At 40.9% G+C, this 23,231-nt stretch overlaps 3 protein-coding genes across 6 annotated transcripts in view; 2 read left to right on the top strand and 1 right to left on the bottom strand.

The window, feature by feature from the left end:
• Nucleotides 1–3,433, bottom strand: part of btbd7 (BTB (POZ) domain containing 7) — a 22,589-nt gene extending 19,156 nt beyond the window's left edge. Inside the window, exons 1-3 of one of the 4 annotated variants that reach the window (XM_044167685.1) lie at nucleotides 3,281–3,433; nucleotides 3,054–3,133; nucleotides 1,314–1,440 (exon numbers count right to left, since the gene is read on the bottom strand). The gene's annotated coding sequence lies outside the window, so the exon portion shown is untranslated. Of the gene's footprint in view, nucleotides 1–1,313; nucleotides 1,441–3,053 lie in introns of all 4 variants that reach the window. The other 3 variants (XM_044167682.1, XM_044167684.1, XM_044167681.1) reach the window with 3 other exon arrangements.
• A 2,232-nt stretch (nucleotides 3,434–5,665) lies between these two features.
• Nucleotides 5,666–6,846, top strand: LOC122861639 (cytochrome c oxidase subunit 8A, mitochondrial-like). Its single transcript, XM_044166349.1, has 2 exons — nucleotides 5,666–5,865; nucleotides 6,605–6,846. The coding sequence occupies exons 1-2, from the start codon at nucleotides 5,749–5,751 to the stop codon at nucleotides 6,710–6,712; spliced, it is 225 nt and encodes a 74-aa protein (XP_044022284.1). The 5' UTR covers nucleotides 5,666–5,748; the 3' UTR covers nucleotides 6,713–6,846.
• An 839-nt stretch (nucleotides 6,847–7,685) lies between these two features.
• The window catches only part of LOC122861860 (protein unc-79 homolog), a 38,820-nt gene continuing 23,274 nt past the window's right edge, over nucleotides 7,686–23,231 (top strand). The window contains 16 exon segments of the mRNA XM_044166861.1: nucleotides 7,686–7,961; nucleotides 9,392–9,512; nucleotides 12,890–13,203; nucleotides 13,943–14,113; nucleotides 14,357–14,452; nucleotides 14,560–14,615; nucleotides 15,762–15,891; nucleotides 16,024–16,088; nucleotides 17,524–17,612; nucleotides 18,017–18,057; nucleotides 18,513–18,541; nucleotides 19,770–19,999; nucleotides 20,191–20,362; nucleotides 20,499–20,729; nucleotides 21,097–21,287; nucleotides 22,694–22,817. Of these exon segments, the coding sequence (XP_044022796.1) occupies nucleotides 7,940–7,961; nucleotides 9,392–9,512; nucleotides 12,890–13,203; nucleotides 13,943–14,113; nucleotides 14,357–14,452; nucleotides 14,560–14,615; nucleotides 15,762–15,891; nucleotides 16,024–16,088; nucleotides 17,524–17,612; nucleotides 18,017–18,057; nucleotides 18,513–18,541; nucleotides 19,770–19,999; nucleotides 20,191–20,362; nucleotides 20,499–20,729; nucleotides 21,097–21,287; nucleotides 22,694–22,817 (2,082 nt within the window). The 5' untranslated portion in view covers nucleotides 7,686–7,939.

Below are 23,231 nucleotides of genomic sequence, written 5' to 3'. Positions count from 1 at the left end.
GCAGAATTCTAAAAGCATAATTTAGGACAGCTATTTCCTTAAGACCTGACTCACACTGTTCAATAAGAAGCATCTCTGCCATAATCTCTCTGATGTCGAACATTAAGGCACTTTTCCACAGTTGAGACTGAAACAGTGTGCTGTTCTGTTGTGCTCAGGCTGGGAGCAAGGGGGGCAGTGCCACAGACGGGGGAAGGCAGACGCCAGCCAAGCTGGACTATACGCACCTAATTAGAGGTGACAGGAGACACTCCCTGCCCCCACCCCTCTCTCTCTCTCTCTCTCTCTCTCTCTCTCTCTCTCTCTCTCTCCACACACACACAGCATTACCATACAAAAATGCTTGGCACAAGAACAGGACCGATGCATTATTCAAATGACAGTCAAGGCACTTTATCAATCATTTATGTGGATTTCCTCATCATGGCTAGAGAAAAGGGAAGTGGTAGGTATCTGGGTTTCCTTTCCTGTCAGCAACTCCAAAGTTCAGTAGCCCGTTTTTATTATTTCAATGCACGTTTTTACAGGTCATCCCCCTTAACCAAAGCTCTGCTAACAAAACACACACACAGCCAACATTTGGAATCAAAGTGACAGGGGCAATGAAGCTTCTACTGCATGACATGACTTCGACGATCAAAAGTGATGTGAAGAATTACTTGGGCAGTGTAGCAGAGACGTTTCTATTTTGCCTTTCTGGTAATTGTATAACTGTTTATGAACATGAAGACACACATTGCTTTGCTCAAATGGCATAAAGAAACCTAGGTGTGTGTTCTCCATTGGTCCCACTGTGAATCCTACGAATGAAATAATGAAATCACTACCTTTTGATAGTAATCTTTGTTAGGCTCAATGACACAGGCCCTAATCTTCTGAGGAGAAGCCATCACTGTGCCAGTACCACAGTCAGGCCTGAATGAAAGGGCACCAAGTGTAGAAACACTGAAACAAAAGCTGTTAAACGACCAGTGGGGGGAGTTGGCCAGTATGTGCTTTGCTAACCAAGCTGGACAAAAATACTGCTTCAGACAGTAATTATAGACTGTTTGACTCTTTGGATATTTGATACAATCAGAGGCGCTATAAAAGGGTCATAATAAGCAATGCAGCAGTGAGCAGAAACCAGAACTTTCTAACAGATGGTACTGATGTGTCTGCACACATCCCACAGCAAGATGTGCAAGTGGAATATGGACCGCAGGTGGAAAGAAAACAGAATAAATTACTGCCTCTAAAATAATAATGATGTCATATTTTGTCTGAAATGATAGCTGGAGAGACAAAATTCAGTGGCAGAGCAGACTGCTTACCTCTGCAGTGTTTTCGCCAATCAGGTCAATCAGTGTAACAGTTAATCAGGCCATACGACTGATTACAGACTGTCAGGAGAGCTACAGGAAACTACAGGAATCAGAACAGGCTAGAAACGGCAACACACTGAAATGACAGACAGATAGAAGAAACAAAAGTCCCCACAATGATGACTCATGGTGGGCAGCCTCTGGATTAGCCTGTGTCAACCAACAATATGAACCGTAGTGCTGCATATTTGGCATTTTGCGAACTATGTTGTCAGCTGATTATAATTTTTTTGCACTGGAGTCCACACTACGCAAACAAAAAGGAGGATATCGCACATAATATTTCATCAGCATCAACATGTTCTTTTGTTTTAGATCTTTGATTGAAAACATGATACCTAAAGTGACAAAGAATGAATGGATGAATGACATGCTCTAGGTCAGCTTGCAAAACAACACTTAACAGGGCCATCTTTTCAATAAAGAATTGCTAAGTGTGCACACACTAATGACCATACAAACACAGCCTGGCAGTCAATCTCCAGAGAATGAATGGCAGCCCAGGAAACAATAAGTGCTTATTTTAAGTGAGTTGTCAATGCTCCTTGTTGAGTTCTCCATCCAACTGGCCAGGGAAAACAGCATTCAGGCCAAAGTCCAGCTCATTCAGTTACTCTGTGGCAAGTACTTGCAAGCTCACAGCCTTTCATGCCAGACATTCTACGGCCCTGGAGCGCTGACACAAATACTTAACCTGGTAAAATGACAAACCTAAATGCTGAAGAGCGCAGTGAATACACCTTTTCCAAATTACAAGACAGAAAGACATTCACACACTTTACAGGGGAAGGGTGTACAGAATGCTGAGTCTAACCAGAATTTCAGTGAGATTATCACAGGATTATCACAGTGGCTCCTCTCCACTTAAATAGATGGTGACACCAACAAATATCATATACATTGTTACAGAAACCCCTTGGGATAGCAATACAAAAAAGATTCTTTTGGGTGGTTTAAGCAAATAATGTAGACTGTAAACAAAAAAGGATACCTACAAATAGCAAAAACGATATCTGCAAATCTCAATAATTACTGATAAATTTATACCGGATATTATTTGACTACTGGAAATTATTATATGACTTTTTTACACCACTAAACACTTATCCGCAAGTAGGCTATAGATTGCAATAGATGACAGGCCACATTGTTGCCATAGTACATCCTAACAACAACTATCTGACACAGAGGCAATAAACAGCAACATGTAGGTTGATCCGCAGAGTGAAAATGCACTTTCATCCCGAACTTTTCTATCAATCTAGCCCCACAAAAACGAAATAAGTGTTCCGTTCTGTAAGCCGTGCATAAAGAAATCAGTCATTTGCAACGGCTTTGTTAGCCTTACGTTAACGCGGAGCTATTGTTGCTCTTTGGGCTACTGGTGGGCTATCGGTGCTCAGCGGAAGCCTTGGGTTAAAGTGCTTGTAAGAGCAAAAAAACAAACAAACAAGCGGGTTGTTTGTCTCAGCTGATAAAAATGGGAAGTAAGTTAGTGTCCAGATTTTTCGCCTAGAGCCTAGCAAGAGGAGTCATATTCACCACAGTCCTGTAATTAATAGCATATCCTAAGAGGCTAGGGTAAGCTATCTCTGCTGTGTCGCTTTGACTTTACCCCTCGGAAACAGCAATTTACTTCGAGCAGGATGCGATGCAACTGTTGGAAAGCGAGTGTTCAAAAATATTTACCAGAAAGTGGAGAGCGTCGTGGGCATTATTTTTCTTCGTATCACCTCGTAGTTTAAGCAGTACTCCGACCCAAGTTGTCCCTGGCAGAGAGAGAAAAAATGCAGCTCAACACCTTCTTTTTCCAACTCTGCTCATTACGCACAGCTCGACGTCAACGTCCACATTTGAACCTTAATATACGATAATTTCCACTTGCATCGACTTTTCGGCGAATTTCCAGCATTTACCTCGACTAAAAACTAAACCCCAACCGTTTTTATTCTCGGTTCGGTTCGGTATTTCCCCATAGTAGCACAACGCCTTCTTGGGTGGTTGTTATGGCCTATCCCAACATTACCCGCTTCAAGCTAGCCAGAATTGGAAACACTGCTTCCGGTTGTAACTTTCAAAATAAAGACCTTCAATTTTAAAATTTTGCATTTGTACAATGAAATATATGTCCGATAAACGCCGTATCAATCAGATGTTCAGTATTCTAACTTGAAAAGCCTTTTCAACAAAGAGCTATTAAAAATACCTGTCATATTAGATATTATTAGCGCATTTAGTTTAGAAGCAAAATAAATATTGTTTCCTGTATTGTACTGTAACTTGACAGGTTCTAAATGCCGTGCGCCGACTGGTTTAGAGGCCAGTCAGTAGTCCAAGCAGCTTGTCCAATAACACATTTGCGAGCGCCCTCTAGCGGTTTGTTTGTGGCAGTGGGGATTACGAGGCTATGTACATGTTATCAACCTTCCTTTACGTTTTCTCTTAGATGAAATGTCAGCAATGTTGTAGAGGGCTAAGTATACAGTCGGAGTACGCACGGTAATGAACCATTATGGTCGAAAGTTAAGTATAGTTTAATAAAAATACACATCATTCCCCAATTAAACGTCATATTTTTTATCATTCATTAACTTGTATCTCTTTCATCTGGTCTGTCTGCGTGTGATTACTATAGGCTATACCAGGAATTCAGGCCATTCAGACTGTTTGAATTGGTATACTATGTGTTTGTTACAGAGGTCATTATTTTAAATGTTATTTTTGTAGCACAGGCTTTAGGGCTAAAAGTTTGGGTGCTCTTCATCGGATTGAAGTTCTTTTGGCCTCCTGTTGAGGGCGACACAATACATCTAATGTAGGCCAAAATCGCTTTGGCACATACTGTATAGTACAGCCTTTCTTTTTAATAACGATCTATGGAAGCCAAGGTCATTTTTACAGTTTTGCTTTGAACAGAATCCCTGAATTTTATACATTCAAAAGCCCCTGAGACTTTTCCTTACAACAAAAGTGGGATGACACTGAATAAGTAACTAGGAAAAAAACAACTGAATGTGACTCCTACAAGGCCAAAGTCAAGCCATAAATGTTGTTTATGCTCATCTGCTCTTACATCAATAATTAAGTATCTTAAGCACTTCATTTAAGTTTATCCAAGCAGCCTGCCCCCTAATCTGGCAAAGGGAAGTATGAGTCATGAATTCAGAGAATTGAGTGATAAAGGACTTTTTAAGCTTTTTATTTTGGATGTTTTTCTGCAAGTGATCAGGTTTGGTGTTAACTATCTAAAAAAACTAGTTTCATCAGGAATGCATGGCATAATTTATTTCCCAGAACAATTCAGCTGTTTTTCCACTTAATCATTTCCCTCACATGTCTGCAGCCATGTCTAGTAAATCAGTTGAAACCTTGTATGTTACAGTCTTGGCATTTCTATTTTCAACAATACACAGAATATAAACATTAAATTTTCTTTATGCACAAACCTGATTTAAAAAAAAGATATGCAGGATGTTAATGTAATGACTCGCTATCACTTTTGCTGAAAGGTTAGAATCTGCACTCTCACTTGTTTCTTCATGATATGCGTGATGAGTCATTCATACAATTATTGAAAGTAAATATTCCCATATCTACATTATACTTTATACTACTTTATACTTCTACTCCACTACATTTGAGAGGCAAATAATGTACTTTCTACTCCACTACATTTATTTTAAAGCTTTAGTCACTAGTACATTTGCTGATTCATATTATTTATACAAAATATAATCAATATATTATCATAGATTAAACTACCCAGCAGTATATAAAGTTAAAATTGGCCCCACCTTTACTGCCTACAACATTAAAGTGATGCTACATACAGGAATGCATCAATAATTGTAATCCAATAATACATACTGTATTATTCTGAATTTAGTCATTCTTCATAATGAGTACTTTTACATTTGGTACTATGTATATTTTGATGCTGATACTTTTGTACCTTTACTTAAGTAAAATTGTGAAAGTAGGACTTTTACTTGTAACAGAGTAAAAAACAGAGTAAAAAAAAGAAGTAAGTTTTAAGTTTTGAAGAAATGTTGACTCAGTAGATTTCTGTTAAGTACTACTCCAGCTTAAAATAAAATTGTGATTGAGAGTTCATTATAACGTATAATCCCAATTTTGTGACAAGACTTCTATTCTATTCAGTGAATTTAAAACCTGCAGTCTTGCATACAAGGCCAGATTTCTTATCCCGATGAGAACTTGGTCAGTATGTTTACATGAGTGTCTCTGGCCCATGGAAGTAACTCCTCCCAGGATCAGTGATGGGAATTAGATGAAAGTAGTCACTCTCCGTTAGTATCTCACAGGATATGTTCCCCAGAAACATTTCCGTACAATAGAGGACAGTGAGTGTGTGAGCAGAAAGATGTTCTCTGTCCTTAGGAGACCCACAGTGACCCGGTCCAGGTTGATGAAAGCCATTCAGCAAAATCACAGGTCAAACATCTACAGCAAGCCACCAAAGGAAAAGATCGGGCCAGTGGTAGGACTGAATATCTTTGTTTGTAGTTGTTTAGTAGAAGTTGGATGGACTGTTTACTGTATCAAAATGTACTACAACAGCAGGGACTCTAGAAATGTTTTTAACTGTGCTAACTGGGTGCTAAACTACAATTAATCAAATTTTAAAGACCACGCTGGCACACAAATAATACAAACAGTGTGACAACGTCAGTCTTGGGGAGGCAGTATCTGTGATACTTCACTGTTTTGCCCCTAATGCGAGGAATTCAAGCGAACTGTGTTCCCCAACCGGAGAGATGTTTTATTCATTTCTTATCCATAAGTCAGTGTGAAGCTCTGGCATCTGTAAAGGTATCCCATTATGGAACTGCAACATAGTGGCCGGTGTTTATGCCACTATAAATCTGCTGATCTGTCCTCAGGGACATGCACAGGGGCTTTTACAAAGCCTGGCTCAGGTTAGGAATATCAAAGTGCAGAGGGACACAGGGAATATCATGGTAGGTGGATATAAATGGGGGCTGCTGTTGTATCATTGGATGAGTCACTGAGATCGGGACCCTTTGTTGTGGACACAGGTGTTCAGTCCTCTCCATCCAACCTGTAGCTGATGACAGGAGAGGTTTGGGAGCTACAATACAGTGCCTTAAAATGTGCACTAAATATCATCCTGCATGCAGTTGTTTAATTCTATTCCAAAGAACATAATGTCTATTAATCACGCATTTATGTTTATACTCTCCTGGGCTTTCTTACAGCAATCTGTCATTGCCATATGTGTGTTTGCTGTGACTCTCTTGGGCCCAGCTGGATGGATCATGCATCACATCCCAGACTACCGGCAGAGATCACCTCCACAACCCTGACTTCTGCAAGAACTCTCCATTCAGGAAGACACCCATGCACTATTATTATTGCGTCTTTCCACTGTGTAAAATGTTATGAAGGGAAGTAAAACTTGATGATGAAACAGTTTCCCTGAATAAAGACTTTGACATCACATGCTGTGGTATGTTTTATTTCTAAGACATGGGATATATATATATATATATATATATATATATATATATATATATATATATATATATATAATATTTGCTATAATATTTGCTCAATATTTGCCTCCACACACTTTGAGGAAAAACATAAACAGTAGTAACAAGCACTGGGGTCATTCCAGGATGTTGCTCCCAAATCAGCTGGAGATGAGTTGGAAATACTCCATCAGTTCTTGGCACAAACTATAATGGGAAGGGTCTGTCAGTGCTTCAGAGCCTGAAGTCTGTTTATCTTTCAGTTGCACTTTGCTCTGAAAGAACTTAATTTAAAAAATTGCTTAATTTATGGCAGGCTTAAAAAATGGTATATAAACATTTATTGATAGGTGACTTAATGATAATTTACTCTTTAAGGCTTTCAGGTGATAATGGGGATTAATATTAGCCTAATTATAGACCTGTATTCACTGCTTGTTACCAAAATTCAGGAAATATTGTCAATCACAAACAAAAATATAAAACATGAAAACCAAAAAATATGTTAAGATATAATCTTCCTCCAGGACATGACATGATTCTGATTATGACAATGTGTGGCAACCATCTGTTGCATGTTTATCCTTTTATATGCAACACAAATGCGCAGGAATATCTATGCAAATACACTGAGGTCCTTGGTATTTCCCTCGTATAATCACTTCAAAGTGGGCTGATAGGGTTGTTAGAATTCTTGAATGACAATTTGTCAAAGCCGGATCAGTCCATTTGGAAAGGTATGCTGTGGCAGATGCATACCAACATTCCTCTCCGCCGTGAATGAATGCAATTCTTACAATTAAAAAACTGACTCACAAAACGGGTCTTCGTTTTAATTCCGCTGACAGCTCACGAAAACGACCGCACCACCGCTAAAAAGCCACAGTGTATAAATCCATCGCGCAGAGTGGTACAATCAAGCCGAGCCTGGGCTGCAAGGGGGGTAGCCTATAGCCTATTCACTTTTTCACGACTGAGGGAAACACAACGCCGGGGAGGAAAAAAAAACACTAAAACAATTGACAGTCTGGGTTTTATGTTTCCCCAAGTGTCTGCGAAATGTCTACGAAGGCAGAGCAGTGTAAGTACGGCAGTGTGTGTACGTTTTTTTCCTGTCTTGTCATGGGGGGGTTTGGAAACTGGATTTGTGATTTTTGTTTTAACCAAGAAAGCGAATGAGGGGAGCTGTCCTTGGTGATGAAACCGCGGTTGCCATGGCAGGTTGCAACACGTCCTCTCACTGCAGAGGATGGCTGGAGGGCTCAGAGCACAGAAAGCCTCTGTATATATTTCTGTATTTCTCGGCATGTTAAGGGAAAACAATTTCTGGCTAGATCGCACTCATGTTTTTATATATTTTTTGATTGACGTGGCTGTTTGAGGGGCGTGCTAAAAGCAAGGTGTGCTGCTGGTCTCAAGGTCGACCTGGCAGATTCTTTGCTGAACAATATGGTGGCATTAGATTGATCGATAATGTGGATTGATCACACCGTCCTGACGGCTGTTGTTCATTTCCTCCTCTTTCCTCCTATTGCTTTTGAACAGGTGGAAAGCAGCCTCTATCTTCAGTTTGTCTTCCATATTACTGAATGATCTCTGCACACTTTTTATCAGCTCGCTTTAAGTATATAATACTTCCAGCTTCCATGTCAATTGGCTTAAAGTTGTGTGTTGCTGATATTGTTAAGTGGTCAATATATGGAAGAAGTAATCAGGCTAATATCAGAAACAGATGAACACTGCTTATGTGATTAGCCTTCTACTGTTAAACAACGTTTTGGTGGCTGTTACCTTTATATATATTTTTTTACATTTATTAGGTTGTTTAGGCATCAACATGTTAAAAAACTATAGTCTAATCATTTGTTGCTCAAGATGTTTAAATTAAAGAAGAGAGAAGCATGTGTGCTGCAGTATGTATTGCAGCACAGGCTTTGGCCACACATGCTCAAAGCCCTTCTAGCTGTTATTTTATTTTGGGGTTTGCTATTTACAGGTCAGGGAGGAAGCTAAACACTACTGCCCAAAGTCACAGAAACTGGGTCAGCGATCACCTGGTCCAACTTAATTCATATATCTCTTGTCAGGGCTGAAACGTCCCTCAGTATCATCTGTTAAGGGATGAGTAAGTCCTCTTTCATGATCACCCCTGACCACATTTTCTTAGCTTGCCTTGGGACTTGAACTGACAACCTTTTGTACATGAGCTTGTTTCTGTAAGCAATAGTTCACTGCCTCCTCTAGGGCTTCCTGTGACCTCGCTGCTGTACCAAAAAGGTCACCTGGTGAAGACCAGAGAGGCATGGGAACACAGACTCTTTGTTTGACTTGATAATTGGAGCATCCATGTTACATGCTGTCCAGTGTGAATCTTTGCCAGGAAACAACAACAGAGCAGCTTCATGCATGTTCAACCATTTGCTATCTTTGTACTCAGATGAATATTTTTACACGCCATGATAGTCTCACTAGTGTTGATTTGCTTGTTACTCTGCTCTTTATTTTGTCTAGTTGCCTCTAAGATACGATACTTGCAAGAGTATCACAACCGTGTGCAACACAATATTTATCCTGTGCCCTCCGGAACAGACATTGCAAACACACTGAAATACTTTTCCCAAACCCTGCTCAGGTAAGTACCCTGCTCTGGAGCCAACAGGTGAAGTAACAGACTGTAGAATGTGTAATATTTAGCTTCCTTCATGATCAGACGAGATAACTTACAGTAGCTTGCTCTGACACACTTTCTGAAAGGGCTGACAGTGACACCATTAAATGACTAATATGAATTTAGTATGTCAAAGGGAAGTTAGGGAAGTGGCCAGCTCCGTCTACTGCCTTACTTTCCCTGCTTTGAACGATAGAAGAAGATAGAGACTGTAGCAGATTTCCTATGTAGGTATGGTGTTGTGTTAAAGCGGCAGCAGAGATAGACGGCTCAGTGACGTTTTTTGATTTAGTGGTCGGCTGCTACATGAACGCTTCCCTTGGGCGGCCTGTCCTTCCCAGAGGGGCCGGCGGAGAGGGCAGCTCCTCCGGCTCTGAGGTTGCAGGGTCAGCCTGCTCCTCTGGGTGTTGTGAAAGCCAGAGGAAGGAACAGCATGTAATTTCCTCCTCCAACACAGGCCAAGTAGGCAGCCATTTTGGACACATATTATTTCACAATGTGTCTTATCCCCTTTTCCCCCCCAGCTGGAGCTTCTTTCTATAACAAAATTCACTGCAGTGATAGGATATTTCTGTATGGCATACGGTTGGTTTAGACTCACTGCTCGCTGGCTTCACAGAAAATAGTAGTGCTGTCCTAACTTATCAGCTAATTTACAAAAAGGGTGGGATTACTGGAGGCAGAACTTGTATGCCCCACTTTGATCATTATTATCAATTTAGGGTGCAATCTATTTGAGATTGGCAGCTGGCCTCAATTCTACACTTTATGCCTCAGCCCCAAAAGGATTATTCCTCTGCTGAGCATCGTGGACACCCTGTGCTTTGCTGAAGGGTGGTCCAGCACCAGCAACCACTGTGCTGTTTTAAACATGGCCTCTCATATGTCTTTGGCACAGATGGAGCATGACAGGGGCTGCAACTGTGGGAATCGGTGTAAACTCAAGTGACGATCTTGTCTCTGAGGGGCAGTGTCATTTGAGTGCGAAAGGACTCACTTGCTATGATGCCACTTTTAAAAGTTGCTTGATGTTTTCCCAAAGCTGACCCTCTTAGCCTCAGCTATGTGGAACAAATAACTCCCCCCACCATTAGAGGGGTCTGGTTTCCTCAGCAGGGACTCAAGGATTATCCATACACCTGTGCCTTCTGAAGCCCGGGGTGAAGACAGTGAGAGAAAATGAGAGAGAGAGTGAGAATAGTGAGCCTCGAAAAGTGGAGCAGGCATGTGTCATGTTCCTGGAAAGAAACACTGAAACAGCTAAAGGAGGTGGTTGCTGACTCACACACTAATTTTAGGTTCAGGACAGGTCAGAAGCAGAGCAGCAAATAAAGAAGGGTTAAATTTGTCTATTTACTGACAATTATATATGCCTCTTTAAAGATGAGGCCTAGCTTTGCCATATTTCTCCAAGTCAGACTGAGCTCTCTGCATCAGTGAGCCATGCTGACTTCATGCCAAACTGTATCACTCATACGAATGACTGTAGGGAGCAGCAATCATATCTAGTATTGTTTAGATGTTATTTTGGATGTAGCACAGTTTTGTTTCTACCTCACACACACCTGAAAATCTGGTAATTTAGGAGGTCTGATTGTGCTTTGAATTACTGCTACGCACACGGTCAATGATTGATGTTATTGACAGTGCAGGGTTTGACAGTCAATGTATGTCATGTGTCCGTATCAGTGCATTTCTACATGTGTTTTATGTGTCGTATATGTTTGTAATTGTTTGTGTCGTTTGTATGTATGTATGTATGTATGTATGTATGTATGTATGTATGTGTGCACATGTGTGTGTGTCTTTGTGTGTATATGTTCAATGTAGGCTAACAGCGTGTCTGTTTATGTCTATGTTCATTGTTCAAAATAATGATGTTTTTCTATATGAGAAATGGGCAGTGAAAAAGTCATACTCTGAGATACAGTCTGTTGTTGTGAATTAATCCTGTTTGAGTTTATGCTGTATAATAACGCAGCTTTTATGAATGAATCTACACTGACTAAAATCTTACAGAGTATAACTTTGAGGGGATAAGTCAGAAAATGTTACATTCTGCTGTTGACAGTGTTAAGCTAAAGGCTCAACATTATGCATCTAATGTTATGTTAAGAAAATCTTAATGAAATCCCCTTTCTCACTTGCCGAGAATGCTGCAACTCTACTTTTTGAGTGACCTTTCAAAACCAAACAAAAACAATAAAAAACAAAACAAAACAATACATCAGCATTTATAATCTGGGCTCTCATGATAAATCCCAATCATTTGCCTGATAGAACAGCTTAGCTCTTTAATAATGTGCAGTAAAAAGAGCATGAATGCTCTCTGGCCCCCCCTTCCCCCTCCTCCACCCTAGACGCTCCACACTCAACCCAACTAGTTTTTGCTTTTGTTTTTCCTCCCTTAAAATTGAATATGTCCACCACCTTCCCCAGGGGACAGCAAACACAATTGTCCATCCTGCATTAGCTCACAAACATAATGCTACCAGTCATCTCCCCCTGATACAACCTATTCCTTTGTCATTATAGTTTCTCCTCTACTGTAGATTAGTTGTTACATTTATTTTAGAAACCTGAATCCATATGCCTGTTGGATCTCATTATTTCTCCTGATGATACTGATACAGTATCATAACGTATGCATACGGACATTATTTCTCTGGTGCAATAAACATGTGCTGTGACCTAGGAGCACTTGATCTAACCTCACACACATGTTTATTACTGGCTGAAGCATGTTTCAAAAGTGTCACCTCTGTATTTTCCCGAACCAATTTGGTGTCACTCCCATCCTTGACAGCCCCACTAAAGACAAGGAAATTTCTTTTTGTTCTTTTTTTTTTTTTAATTCCACGGCTCATTGGCCTTTTCGAATGGTAGCCTCTGACCTTGCTGATTGGAAGATGGCAGCCATCGAGGGACAGTCATTTGCACTGTGCCTTTTTGGAGAAGTATGGGGTTGCCACTGAAAACATGCCATTTTTTATATTTTTGCTCCTTGTCACCAGATACGCATGAGATGCAGTGATCATTGCAGTTTGTGCTCATGTTTTTTTGTTTTCCAAGTGCAAAGATAGACAAAATTAGATAAATTGAATTAAAGTCACTCTGAACAGACAAAGCAGGGAAAAATTGCCCGTGCCTTCAGTGATACAGTCAAATAGTGAGACACTGCATCCTATGTGGGGTTTATCTGGGTTTGTTTTTTTCTATTTACGCTGTCTCTGTAGTGCCATTTCAATGTAATGTGCTGTTTTTTTGTGTCTTTGTTGTCTCTTTTTTTCCCTTGTTCCCTTCCCCTACCCTCCCTCCCCTCCCCTCCCGCCCCGGAGCAGCATTCTGTCCCGCACAGGCAGGAAGGAGAACCAGGAAGCTTCCAATTTGGCCGTGCCCATGACCATGTGTCTTTTTCCTGTGCCATTCCCACTCACCCCATCTCTAAGACCACAAGTCAGTTCCATCAACCCTACAGTTACTCGCTCCCTCCTTTACAGCGTTCTGCGCGATGCCCCGTCAGACCGCGGGGGGCAGGGGCAGCAGAGTCGGGACGCTCAGCTCTCAGAGTACCCCTCTCTGGACTATCAGGGCCTCTATGTGACCCTCGTGACCCTGCTTGACCTGGTGCCCCTGCTGCAGCACGGTCAGCATGGTGAGTCAAGGCCCAGTGCACCACTGTTTGTCATCATCATCCTCGAGCCGTCTGGCCTGCATGAAGCCACTGCTGCTTTTTTGGCCTCTTTTGTAACTGGAGGAGAGAAGTCCTGCTGAGGATCTTGAGGGATGCATGGTGTGATTGGGAGCACGCTGGATCCTGTCAACTTAATCGTTCATAAGCCATTGGATACACCAGACATAAGCCTTCTCTTCTGTGTATCATACTTGACTGCATGTTTGTTATGTAAAGTGGGAGAAATGTTTTACTTATGTTGTCATGTGCAAGTATATAAGTTAAATGGAAAACACACATAGGCAAATGTAATGTTTTATTTTTTTTGATACATTTAGAATACATCTGAGAATGACTTATTTCCACACTGTTGTTCATGGGCCGAAGGCTGCATCACAGTCAGTGCTCTTGTTTTTCATAAATATTTTACCACTGTTAAAAAAGCTCAAAAGCATGAAAACCCATCTCCTTGACTAGAATGCTCTACATTTCTTGAGGGCAAACTTTATTTCAGTGGCTTTAAAGAAAGCTGATTGCCCTCAACTAAAGCTCATATTCCAAATGTTGTCTTTTTTACTGTTTTACTATTAAATGACTGAACTTCAATGTAACTTTGACATCTGTGGCTACATACAGTATGTGAATACTGTATGTACTGTTAATTGAATGAGTGTCTGTGTATCTCTCTTTGTCTTTTTTTTCCTTTTTCTTTTCTCATCAGATCTGGGACAGTCCATATTTTACACAACAACTTGCCTCCTGCCCTTTCTCAGTGATGATATTCTCAGCACTTTGCCCTATACTATGATCTCCACTTTAGCCACATTTCCCCCTTTCCTCCACAAAGACATCATTGAGTACCTGAGCACCTCTTTCCTGCCCATGGCTATATGTGAGTATGACCTATCATAAGATAATTCAGACAACTAATTCACTTCCTGTCATAATGAAACTGCCCCTATGTAATGGTGATTTATAAAATTAAACAAAATATTATGCCATTAAATCTTATTAAGCTATTAAGCAATAATCTGTGACACTCACTCCAAAACACTCTGAATCACATAAACCATTGCTACTATCTCTATATATCTTTTAAGTGATTATCATTCTTTCCCTCCTTGCTCGTCTGTAGTGGGCTCCACTCGGAGGGAGGGCGGAGTCCCGGCCTATGTCAATCTGTCTGCCTCCTCTATGCTCATGATTGCAATGCAGTACACCTCAAATCCAGGTAAACCATCATATTGACTGCTTTCAAAGCATACATGCAAATATCAGTTACATTTTTATGTTGGTACTAATAGCAATCTACTTAAGCTGGTCTCTGCTTCTTTCTAGTATATCACTGTCAGTTGTTGGAGTGTCTAATGAAGCACAAACAGGAAGTGTGGAAGGTACTTCTCCTCTAAAAACATGATGCAGATATAGTCATTTGTGTAAAGCACAATGGCTAGCCTCTGCTCCACTAGCTTCTGTAACTCTCATGCAATCTCTCATTCAGCATTTCTTTCTGAAAAAATGACGGCTGTTCTTCAGTAGAATTTCCACCCCCAGTAAGATCAACCACAACTGGGCAATTTAATTCTTGATTCTGTCAAAAAACTAATTTTATGTCATAGCGGACATAGAAAAACAGCCAACGGTAATTCTGTTTTGAACAAATCTTGCTGGGGTTTACTTTCTATATTCAAGGCTGTATTTTAGTTATTAGCGTACTTACAAATGTCAGTGGGATTTTCTAACTTCTAGAAACAAAACCCGAACATTCAGGTTTCACATCGGCTCTCTATTTAGACATCATATTTTGGAAAGACACACTGTCTGGCCTAAAAGTAAAAACTCTACACAATACTGTATTGCTCTCTTGAATGCCTTTTAAATAGTTTGACATTTGGGAAAATACGCTTATTAACTTTCTTGCTGAGAGAGAAGATTGATACCACTCTCATGTAAGTGCGCTAAATATGAAGCTAGAGCCAGGAGACGGTTAGCTTAGCTTAGCATAAACACTGGAAAGGGGGGGCAGCTAGCCTGGCTCTGTTCAAAGGTAAAACAAATTCACCTACCAGCTAAATTGACATGTTGTATCACTAATTAACATGTTGTATCTTGTTTCTTTAATCCATATAAAAACTGAAAAGTAAAAAACAGCGCATAACTACCCCTAAAACTAAAACTTGTTTTTACATTTTAGGCTAGCTGTTTCCCCCTGCTCCAAATCTTTATGCCAAGCTAAGCTAATGGTCTACTGGTGCTAGCTTTATGTACAGCGACATGAGAGTGGTATCCATTTTGTCATAGTAACTCTTGGCAAAAAAGGCAAATAAGCTCAAATAATGTCTGCCTATTCCTCTTAAGCTCATAAGCTATAAAACTAAAAGATATATAGGGTCCTCAGTGTTTTAAAAATATTGTGCAATGGACATCAGCAAATATTTAGTCTATGGATGTAGCATGTTGAAATGAAAAACATTAGTATGCAAATGTATTTAAATATCATTGCACTTTTTAGTTACTGTTAATGTTTATACTATATGCAGGACCTTCTTTATGTCATATCATATGGCCCATCCCAAGTAAAGCCTCCAGCTGTGCAGATGCTGTTTCATTACTGGCCCAACCTGAAGCCACCAGGAGCCATCAGTGAATACAGGGGGCTACAGTACACAGGTCAGAGTCTCTTAGTGTCACATCTGCTGCTTGATCTGTCCTTGAACTGACTAAAGGTCTAACCTATCCCCCATTTCTCTCCTTTTCTCCTGCCCTACTGCCAATCTCCTGTCTCACTTCAATTAAAATCAGCCTGGAACCCCATCCACTGTCAACATATCGAGTGCCACAATGCCATCAATAAACCTGCTGTCAAGGTGACTTAAAGCCTTAAAAAATGAAATATTAAATAAGCCTTCAACATTAACTCTTACATCACTGGTACATTTATGATTGTTGGATGCATAAAAAAGATCCCACATTACCTTTACGTCTACAATGCCTTGTCACTGTAAGAGGATAGATTAGCAGTGCACTCTGTATTCAAAAGCTGCTTCCCTTGAGAACTTCATCTGGGATGCATAGGGCATGTGCCAGACTGCCTTGCTGAGTTCAACCGTGCGTGTCGGCGTGTTTGCTTTTGTGAGCCCCTTGGTAAATAAATGCATGCCCGGGCAGCTGTGTGAGTGGGGTAATGATATCATGCTTCTATGCTACTTTACACCAGTCTCTGCTGCTGCTGCTCTGTTTTATCAGCTCTGCCTGTCTTTACTCAACTGTGCTCAAAACTGACAAATAGAGTAGAAACAGGGGCATGGACAGGGGCTGGATTTCAATTATCAGGGGCAGGGAGGGGGTACGGGGGGGAGGGGGGCTTAATTGGAAGCGGCGACCCTGCGCAGCCCTTGAGGATAGGGTGGCATCAAGTGAGCGCAGTAAATTACAGTGCACCATCTGAACATTGAGGCCATGAGCACTGAGGTTTAGCACAGGGCCAGGCACAGGTTGAAAGAGAACAGAGTGCAGCATATGCACGCAGACATCCACGCAGAGTCGTGGGGAGATACAGGTATAGGTGTCACATGATTTCTTGGGCAAGATCATGATATACTACCCTTAGAGAGTACTATGTGAGATGGACAAATGGAAAATGTTAGCCATAGTAAATGTAGTTTATGACATGCTATTCTAAGGGACTGTAAGAAAATTATTAGGTGAAGGGGGTTCAGAAAAGGGGAGGGTTAGGTATTTTTTCTTTTTTGCTGAAGGGAGGGTAGTCTAAACTTTTTGGCAGAGTGGGAGAGGGTCTTTAGAACTTCAGAAAGCATGTCATTTGTCACTATTCTATAGCAACTCCCACCTTCACTTCATTCTGCGTCTTAGCAGAAAACAGAACTACAGTAAAGTTAAATGTGTCAAATGGCTGGAATATTTACCAAACAGGATGCATACTTTTGTTATGTTTGCCATTATTTTGGCAATTGCTAATTCCTCTTCAATTGGTGGCTATGTGAAAATGATTCCATCAAGATTTAAATTGAAGAACACCATCTTAAACTCTTTATGCACTTTTGGTTATTAATGGCAAAATGATTTGTACCAATTCCATAGTGTTATATAACTTTTTGAAAAGTGAAGCATAATGTTCAGTCCTCCTCCCCATCCTGATATTTTTTGTACAGTCCCTAAATGAGCAGAAATTGTTTCTTTCCCTCTTGTTTGCATGAAAATAAAACATCAAAGTATCAGTACTGTATGTTTTCCATTTAAATACCACATCCATATTCTAACACTACCTGTTTTACTTTGCAGATGTGTATAGATCCTACCCTTTCTGTTGCCCTGGGAGACAAGCCCCCTCCTCTTTATATATGCGAGGAGTGCAGCCAGAGGATAGCAGGGTATGCATCTGTTTCACCGCTTTTCTACATCCTTTGGATTCTCCCCCTCCTTCAACAAGATGCCACTTCAAACATACATCACCTACTGACTGCCTCATTATTCCTCACTTTAACCCAGGGGAAATACATCGCCATGGTTACGTAATTCCCTGTGCTGATAATGAGATCATCATCACAAAACAACGCAGCCACTTGTTTCTCTTTTCTCCAGCGTGTAGCATGTTATAATTGTATGTCTCTGCAGTTTTGTATTTTCTTTGATATTAAGGGAAGATGTTTTGTGTTCCAGCTCTGTTAGGAAGTTGAGACTGCCGTGTATACGCTACGTGGAATTGTATATGGGCTCTGAGGAGCAGTTTGCCTTTAAATCAAGCATTGTTTATAGATTTCTTTGACTTTTTCAGAGACCATGCTGAATGGCTTGTTGATGTACTCCTGCCCCAAGGTGAGAGTTCACAAACAAAAAGTTGTTTGAGTTTCTTTCAGTCTGTCTTGCTCTCTCAAAGACAAAGAGACATATAAACAGTAAATGGGATATAAATGGTATACATATTTAAAATGTTCAGTATAATCTACAATATACAGAAAGGTTTTTAGCACAATAATATGATACAGAGGTTAGTATAGGTATACATATTTGTTCCTTTACTTAGCTTATATTCATAGCCATAGTTAAATCTGGTAGGTTTAGTCATCTGAGGATATGTTAAATATATAAGAACAATATATATGCTTTTCAGTGAAAAAAAGAGAACATTTTAGGCAGTGGGTTGTTTCTATTATATTAATTTATTATTTTATAAATGTATATTATTTAATTGTTGTTTGAGTTGTATTTCCTGTATAAAAGCAGCTTATGTTGTCTGCAAATTTAACATTTTTGTTAATTTGTCTTTGCAGCAGAGATTTCTGCCATTTGTCAAAAGAAGGTAAGATTTGTATTTGTACTGCAGCATGAACATTAATGTCACTGACTACTCATTTGCTCATACGTCATTTGCATGATGTCATATTGAACACTGTCCAGTGTTTCTCCATATTTAGGACAAATAAACCTTTGCAGTCACTTGTAGTTACTGATTATCCTCACAGCATATTCAGAATAATGATGTTCCACCTAAAACTGCACATATGAAACACAAATCAAACAGTACACATGCTTTAAATCGTTTTATCACTGAAAACAGAAACAAACTGAACCTGTTAACCATACCTGTGATCCATAGTAAGGTCATTTATTTATGAACCTGAAACGTTTTCTTCATTGAGAAGTCACTGGAGTGGCTCAGTAAAGGCCAAATCATTTCAAATGAAGCTGCTGGGGCGTGATGCTTGTTCGCTGTTGCTGAACGCGCTGCCGAGGCCAAGTGCTCCCTGCTGGTTTCCAGGGAGACACCGGTAAAACTGAGTGAGAGATGATCTCAGGTATTCCCGTCAGGCCGAGCAGCTGCCCGGTGTTGTCAGGGGAAGGCTGGCCTCCATCCTGGTTTATCCAGCAGTTTATAATCCACAGCCTACCCTTCTGATCAGGCTTTGTCACACTCATTTCAGAAAGCCCTTTAAACTCCCACCTGGATTTACACCAGCTCTGTCATTATTAACTGAGACATTACTCTTCATCTGAGAATAGCTACTTATAAATATACCAAGGTACCCAAGATAGAACATACTGTAAACAACATCAGTAACATCAGGGTAGTGTTTATTGTTGTTGAAAGCCGGATGGGTGAATGAGAGAACTCACCATCAGAGGACAGATATGTTAATTTGATAGGGAGCACTGCATCCCTCTAATGGCACAAGATTAGAGGCTGATCAGATTAGGATGGCTCTCTCGTGCCATGCTTTTTATTTTTAGAAACCTGAGACACTGTGGGGACACATAAAGACTTTTTCTATCACTGCAGATGTAGACAGATTGACATCTCTAAACAAATGCATATTAGAGGGCGATATTCATTGTCAGAGCAGTTAGTTGCTTTTCAGGTCTGGAAATATGTTTATTTTTAGAGGCTTGTCATAAGGCATTATTGGCTGATTTGCTGTGATTGTAGAATGTTTTTATTTTGTTGCCTACTGCCTAGAATAGAAATAAACTAATCTCTCCTCCTCCTCCTCCTCCTCCTTCCTCCTTTCCCCTGTTTCTTGGCTTTGTAGAACTGTAGCTCTCATGTTAGGAGGGCTGTGGTCACCTGCTTCTCGGCTGGCTGCTGTGGGCGCCATGGCAACCGGCCTGTCCGCTACTGCAAGCGTTGCCATGTCAACCACCACAGCAGCGAGGTGGGGGCTGCGGCGGAGACCCATCTGTACCAGACCTCGCCCCCTCCCATCAACACCCGGGAGTGCGGAGCGGAGGAGCTAGTGTGCACTGTAGAAGCTGTTATAAGGTACATCCCCAGTGTATATAGACAACAATAGTGTATGATATTTGATTATTAATGTATATGCCATGTCAGGATATTTTTTCTGTGTTTTTATTTCTGTCCTGTTCTTTCTCTGTTAATATGTCTCTCTTATGTCTTCTGTCTACCTCTGTGAATCCCCTGTTATCCCTCTCATCCTCTCCTTATCCATCCAGCCTTCTCAAGGAGGCAGAAATACATGCAGAACAGCGTGAGTTTGAGCTGAACAGGCGTCGTCAGATGGGCCTGTCCGCCTCCCACCACTCTCTGGATAACATCGAGTTTGATAACAAGGAGGACGACCAGCACGACCAGCGGCTCCTCAGTCAATTTGGCATCTGGTTCCTGGTGTGTAATCACAGGCTTTTGCTGTGTCTGTCAATAACAGGGAGTTGTGAGATAAGGATGTGTACAGTACATGGCCTCTTATCACTACCCTGCTGAATTCATGGTTTACTTCTCTGACCTTTGCTCACATCTGCAGGTGAGCCTGTGCACGCCCAATGAGAACACGCCCACAGAGAGCCTGGCTCGGCTGGTCAGCATGGTCTTCCAGTGGTTTCACTCCACCGCCTACATGATGGACGATGAGGTTGGAAGCCTGGTGGAAAAGCTAAAGCCTCAGTTTGTCACCAAGTGGTTAAAGACAGTGTGTGAAGTGCGATTTGACGTCATGGTCATGTGTCTGCTGCCCAAGCCTGTCGAGTTTGCCAGGGTAAGGCCAAGACCTAGGTCAACTAAACATACTGTACAGTATATGCTTAAGGTGTTACAGAGGATATGCAGGGTGCTGATATCGGATGTGGATGGAGGTGGGAAAAGTCTATTCAGGAAACACAACTAACATGAATATTATAACTCCAAATATCCAGCCAATGCACATCCCAACTCCCGTTTATCTCAGTTATAGCTCCTGTTTACCATTGAACATGTTTCACGGTGTAATGGCTATGAATGAAGAATATCATTAAATCAGCAGGTCACTCATGGCTCAGGTTTATTAAAATTCTGGAGGGCAGGTCACTATCTGAACTCTCTTGGCTGTGTTTGATCTAAGCCAGTCCGTGCACACCTTTCCTCAGGTGGGAGGTTACTGGGACAAGTCATGTAGCACAGTGACCCAGCTGAAGGAGGGCCTGAACCGGATCCTGTGTCTGATACCTTACAATGTCATCAGTCAACCGCTGTGGGAGTGCTTTATGCCTGAGTGGCTGGAGGCCATCCGCACCGAGGTGCCCGACCACCAGCTCAAAGAGTTCCGGGAAGTGCTCAGGTACATCCACCACCTCGAAATGTTTGCATCTTGGATTTGAACATGTCCAAGATGTTTGAACATGTCCAAAATGTTTGCATCTATTCCTGTAATAAAGATATTTGTTTTTGCATATAAGCAGGGGTGAGGGTGATAACATTTTTTCTTATGTAACTTGTAGCTGTGCTTATTCTGAAATACTTTAAATGAAAAATTAACAGACAAATCTGTACCTTGATTTTCTGATATTTTCAGTGCAGCTACAATACAGTCTGATAGCAGATATGTATTTTTAGTAGTCTAAACATTAAAGATAAATGATGGTTTTGGTGTGAACTCCACAGAATCAGTGAAAGAAGGCGCTTTTCCAAAAATAATATCTACTGAGATTCCACAGCCAAACAGGGAGTAGTTTAACTTTGAACATTTCAGCCTCAATGGTCCATAATGCCTGATGCCAGCTTTTGCAGCACGGAAAAATCTCAGACTAACGAGGTGGATACATTCTGGACTAAGGGGCTTATCAACAGTAGATGTATCATCGGTGAAAAGCTAAGCAAATATAGTTGTTTGACATTTTGGGAAGTAGATTTTTTGCTTTCTTGCTGAAAGTTGATTGACACCACTTGTGGTAGTGACCAGAAGGTGATTAGCTGAGAAGCTAAAGACTGGAAGCTGGGGGAAACAGCTAGGTTAGAAATGAATGAATTGTATCTTGTTAGGTTAACCTGTGCACAAACCGAAATGTAAAAACGTCAAGTTGTGGTTTTAGTTTTCATTGAGTCTTTTCATCACAGCGAATTTGCCAGGTAACAAGCGGAGACTCCAGAAAATCCAGGAAATTGTTACAGCACGTCCCTCCCTGTAAAACTACAACTTGCCATTTTTACATTTTCTGCTTGTGTACTGATTAAACAAACAAACTGCAAGGTGTTAATTAGTGAGATGTTCATAGATGTATTGTAGAAAGCCAGGTGAGCCGTTTCCCTCGCTTCCAGTCCCTCGCTAAGCTAAGCTAATTGCCTCCTGGCTCCAGCTTCATATGTCCTGTGGTACTGATTCTCTCATCTAACTCTTGGTAAGAAAGCAAATAAGCGTATTTCCTAAATTGTTCCTAAACTATTCCTTTAACCATACCTAACCTTAATCAGCTAATCACAGCCCAATTCTATGGACTTGTCTACCCACTTTAGATGAAACATGTCTGCTTCTGTTATCTGCACTTTAAAAGTCTTAGTCTCTTGCAGTTTATGTGCTATCATTACCACTGTTGTTGCGTGTCTCTTCCAGTTATTATGGCGTCATTATGGAAAATCGATGCATACATGAAACCACCATCAGAAGAAGAGCAGAGGCAGTGTGATGACAATAAAATTGCAGCATGATGCCAGAGGAACGTAATATTCTGTTCTGCCTTCTGCTTACAGTAAGATGTTTGATATTGAGCTGTGCCCCCTGCCCTTCTCCATGGAAGAAATGTTTGGCTTCATCAGCTGCAGATTCTCTGGCTACCCAGCGTCTGTGCAAGAGCAGGCTCTGCTGTGGCTGCATGTAAGCCCGCACACACACACACATGCTGCCTTGTGTCCAGTTCACATCTTGCGGTTCTGTCCACAGTGCCTGTGAATTGAACAGGTTGTCATAGAGTGTGACAGTCTGGGCAGGGGCCCTGCTGAATATGGATCTGGGTCACAGAGTGAGACTGAGAGAGATAGGAGGGATTTTGCCTTTCATCCCATATGCACTCACAGCTTGCTGCCCTGCATACATGGATCAATTTCAAGTTTTCTGTCACAACTATGATCAAGAGATTGCAATTATTTACCCTTATTAAATAGGTCACATTGAAATCGGAAAGAGAAGTAGTTCCCAGACATATTGTACCTCTGTAGTATGTTCATGGTGTGTGGTCATATAGGTATTTAGGTATATATAAGTGTCAGTTTGTCAGTGTCAGTCATTTTG

The sequence above is a fragment of the Siniperca chuatsi genome, linkage group LG15, assembly GCF_020085105.1.
Source record: "Siniperca chuatsi isolate FFG_IHB_CAS linkage group LG15, ASM2008510v1, whole genome shotgun sequence".
Taxonomy (NCBI): Eukaryota; Metazoa; Chordata; class Actinopteri; order Centrarchiformes; family Sinipercidae; genus Siniperca; species Siniperca chuatsi.
This window is presented reverse-complemented; position numbering and strand designations above follow the sequence as displayed.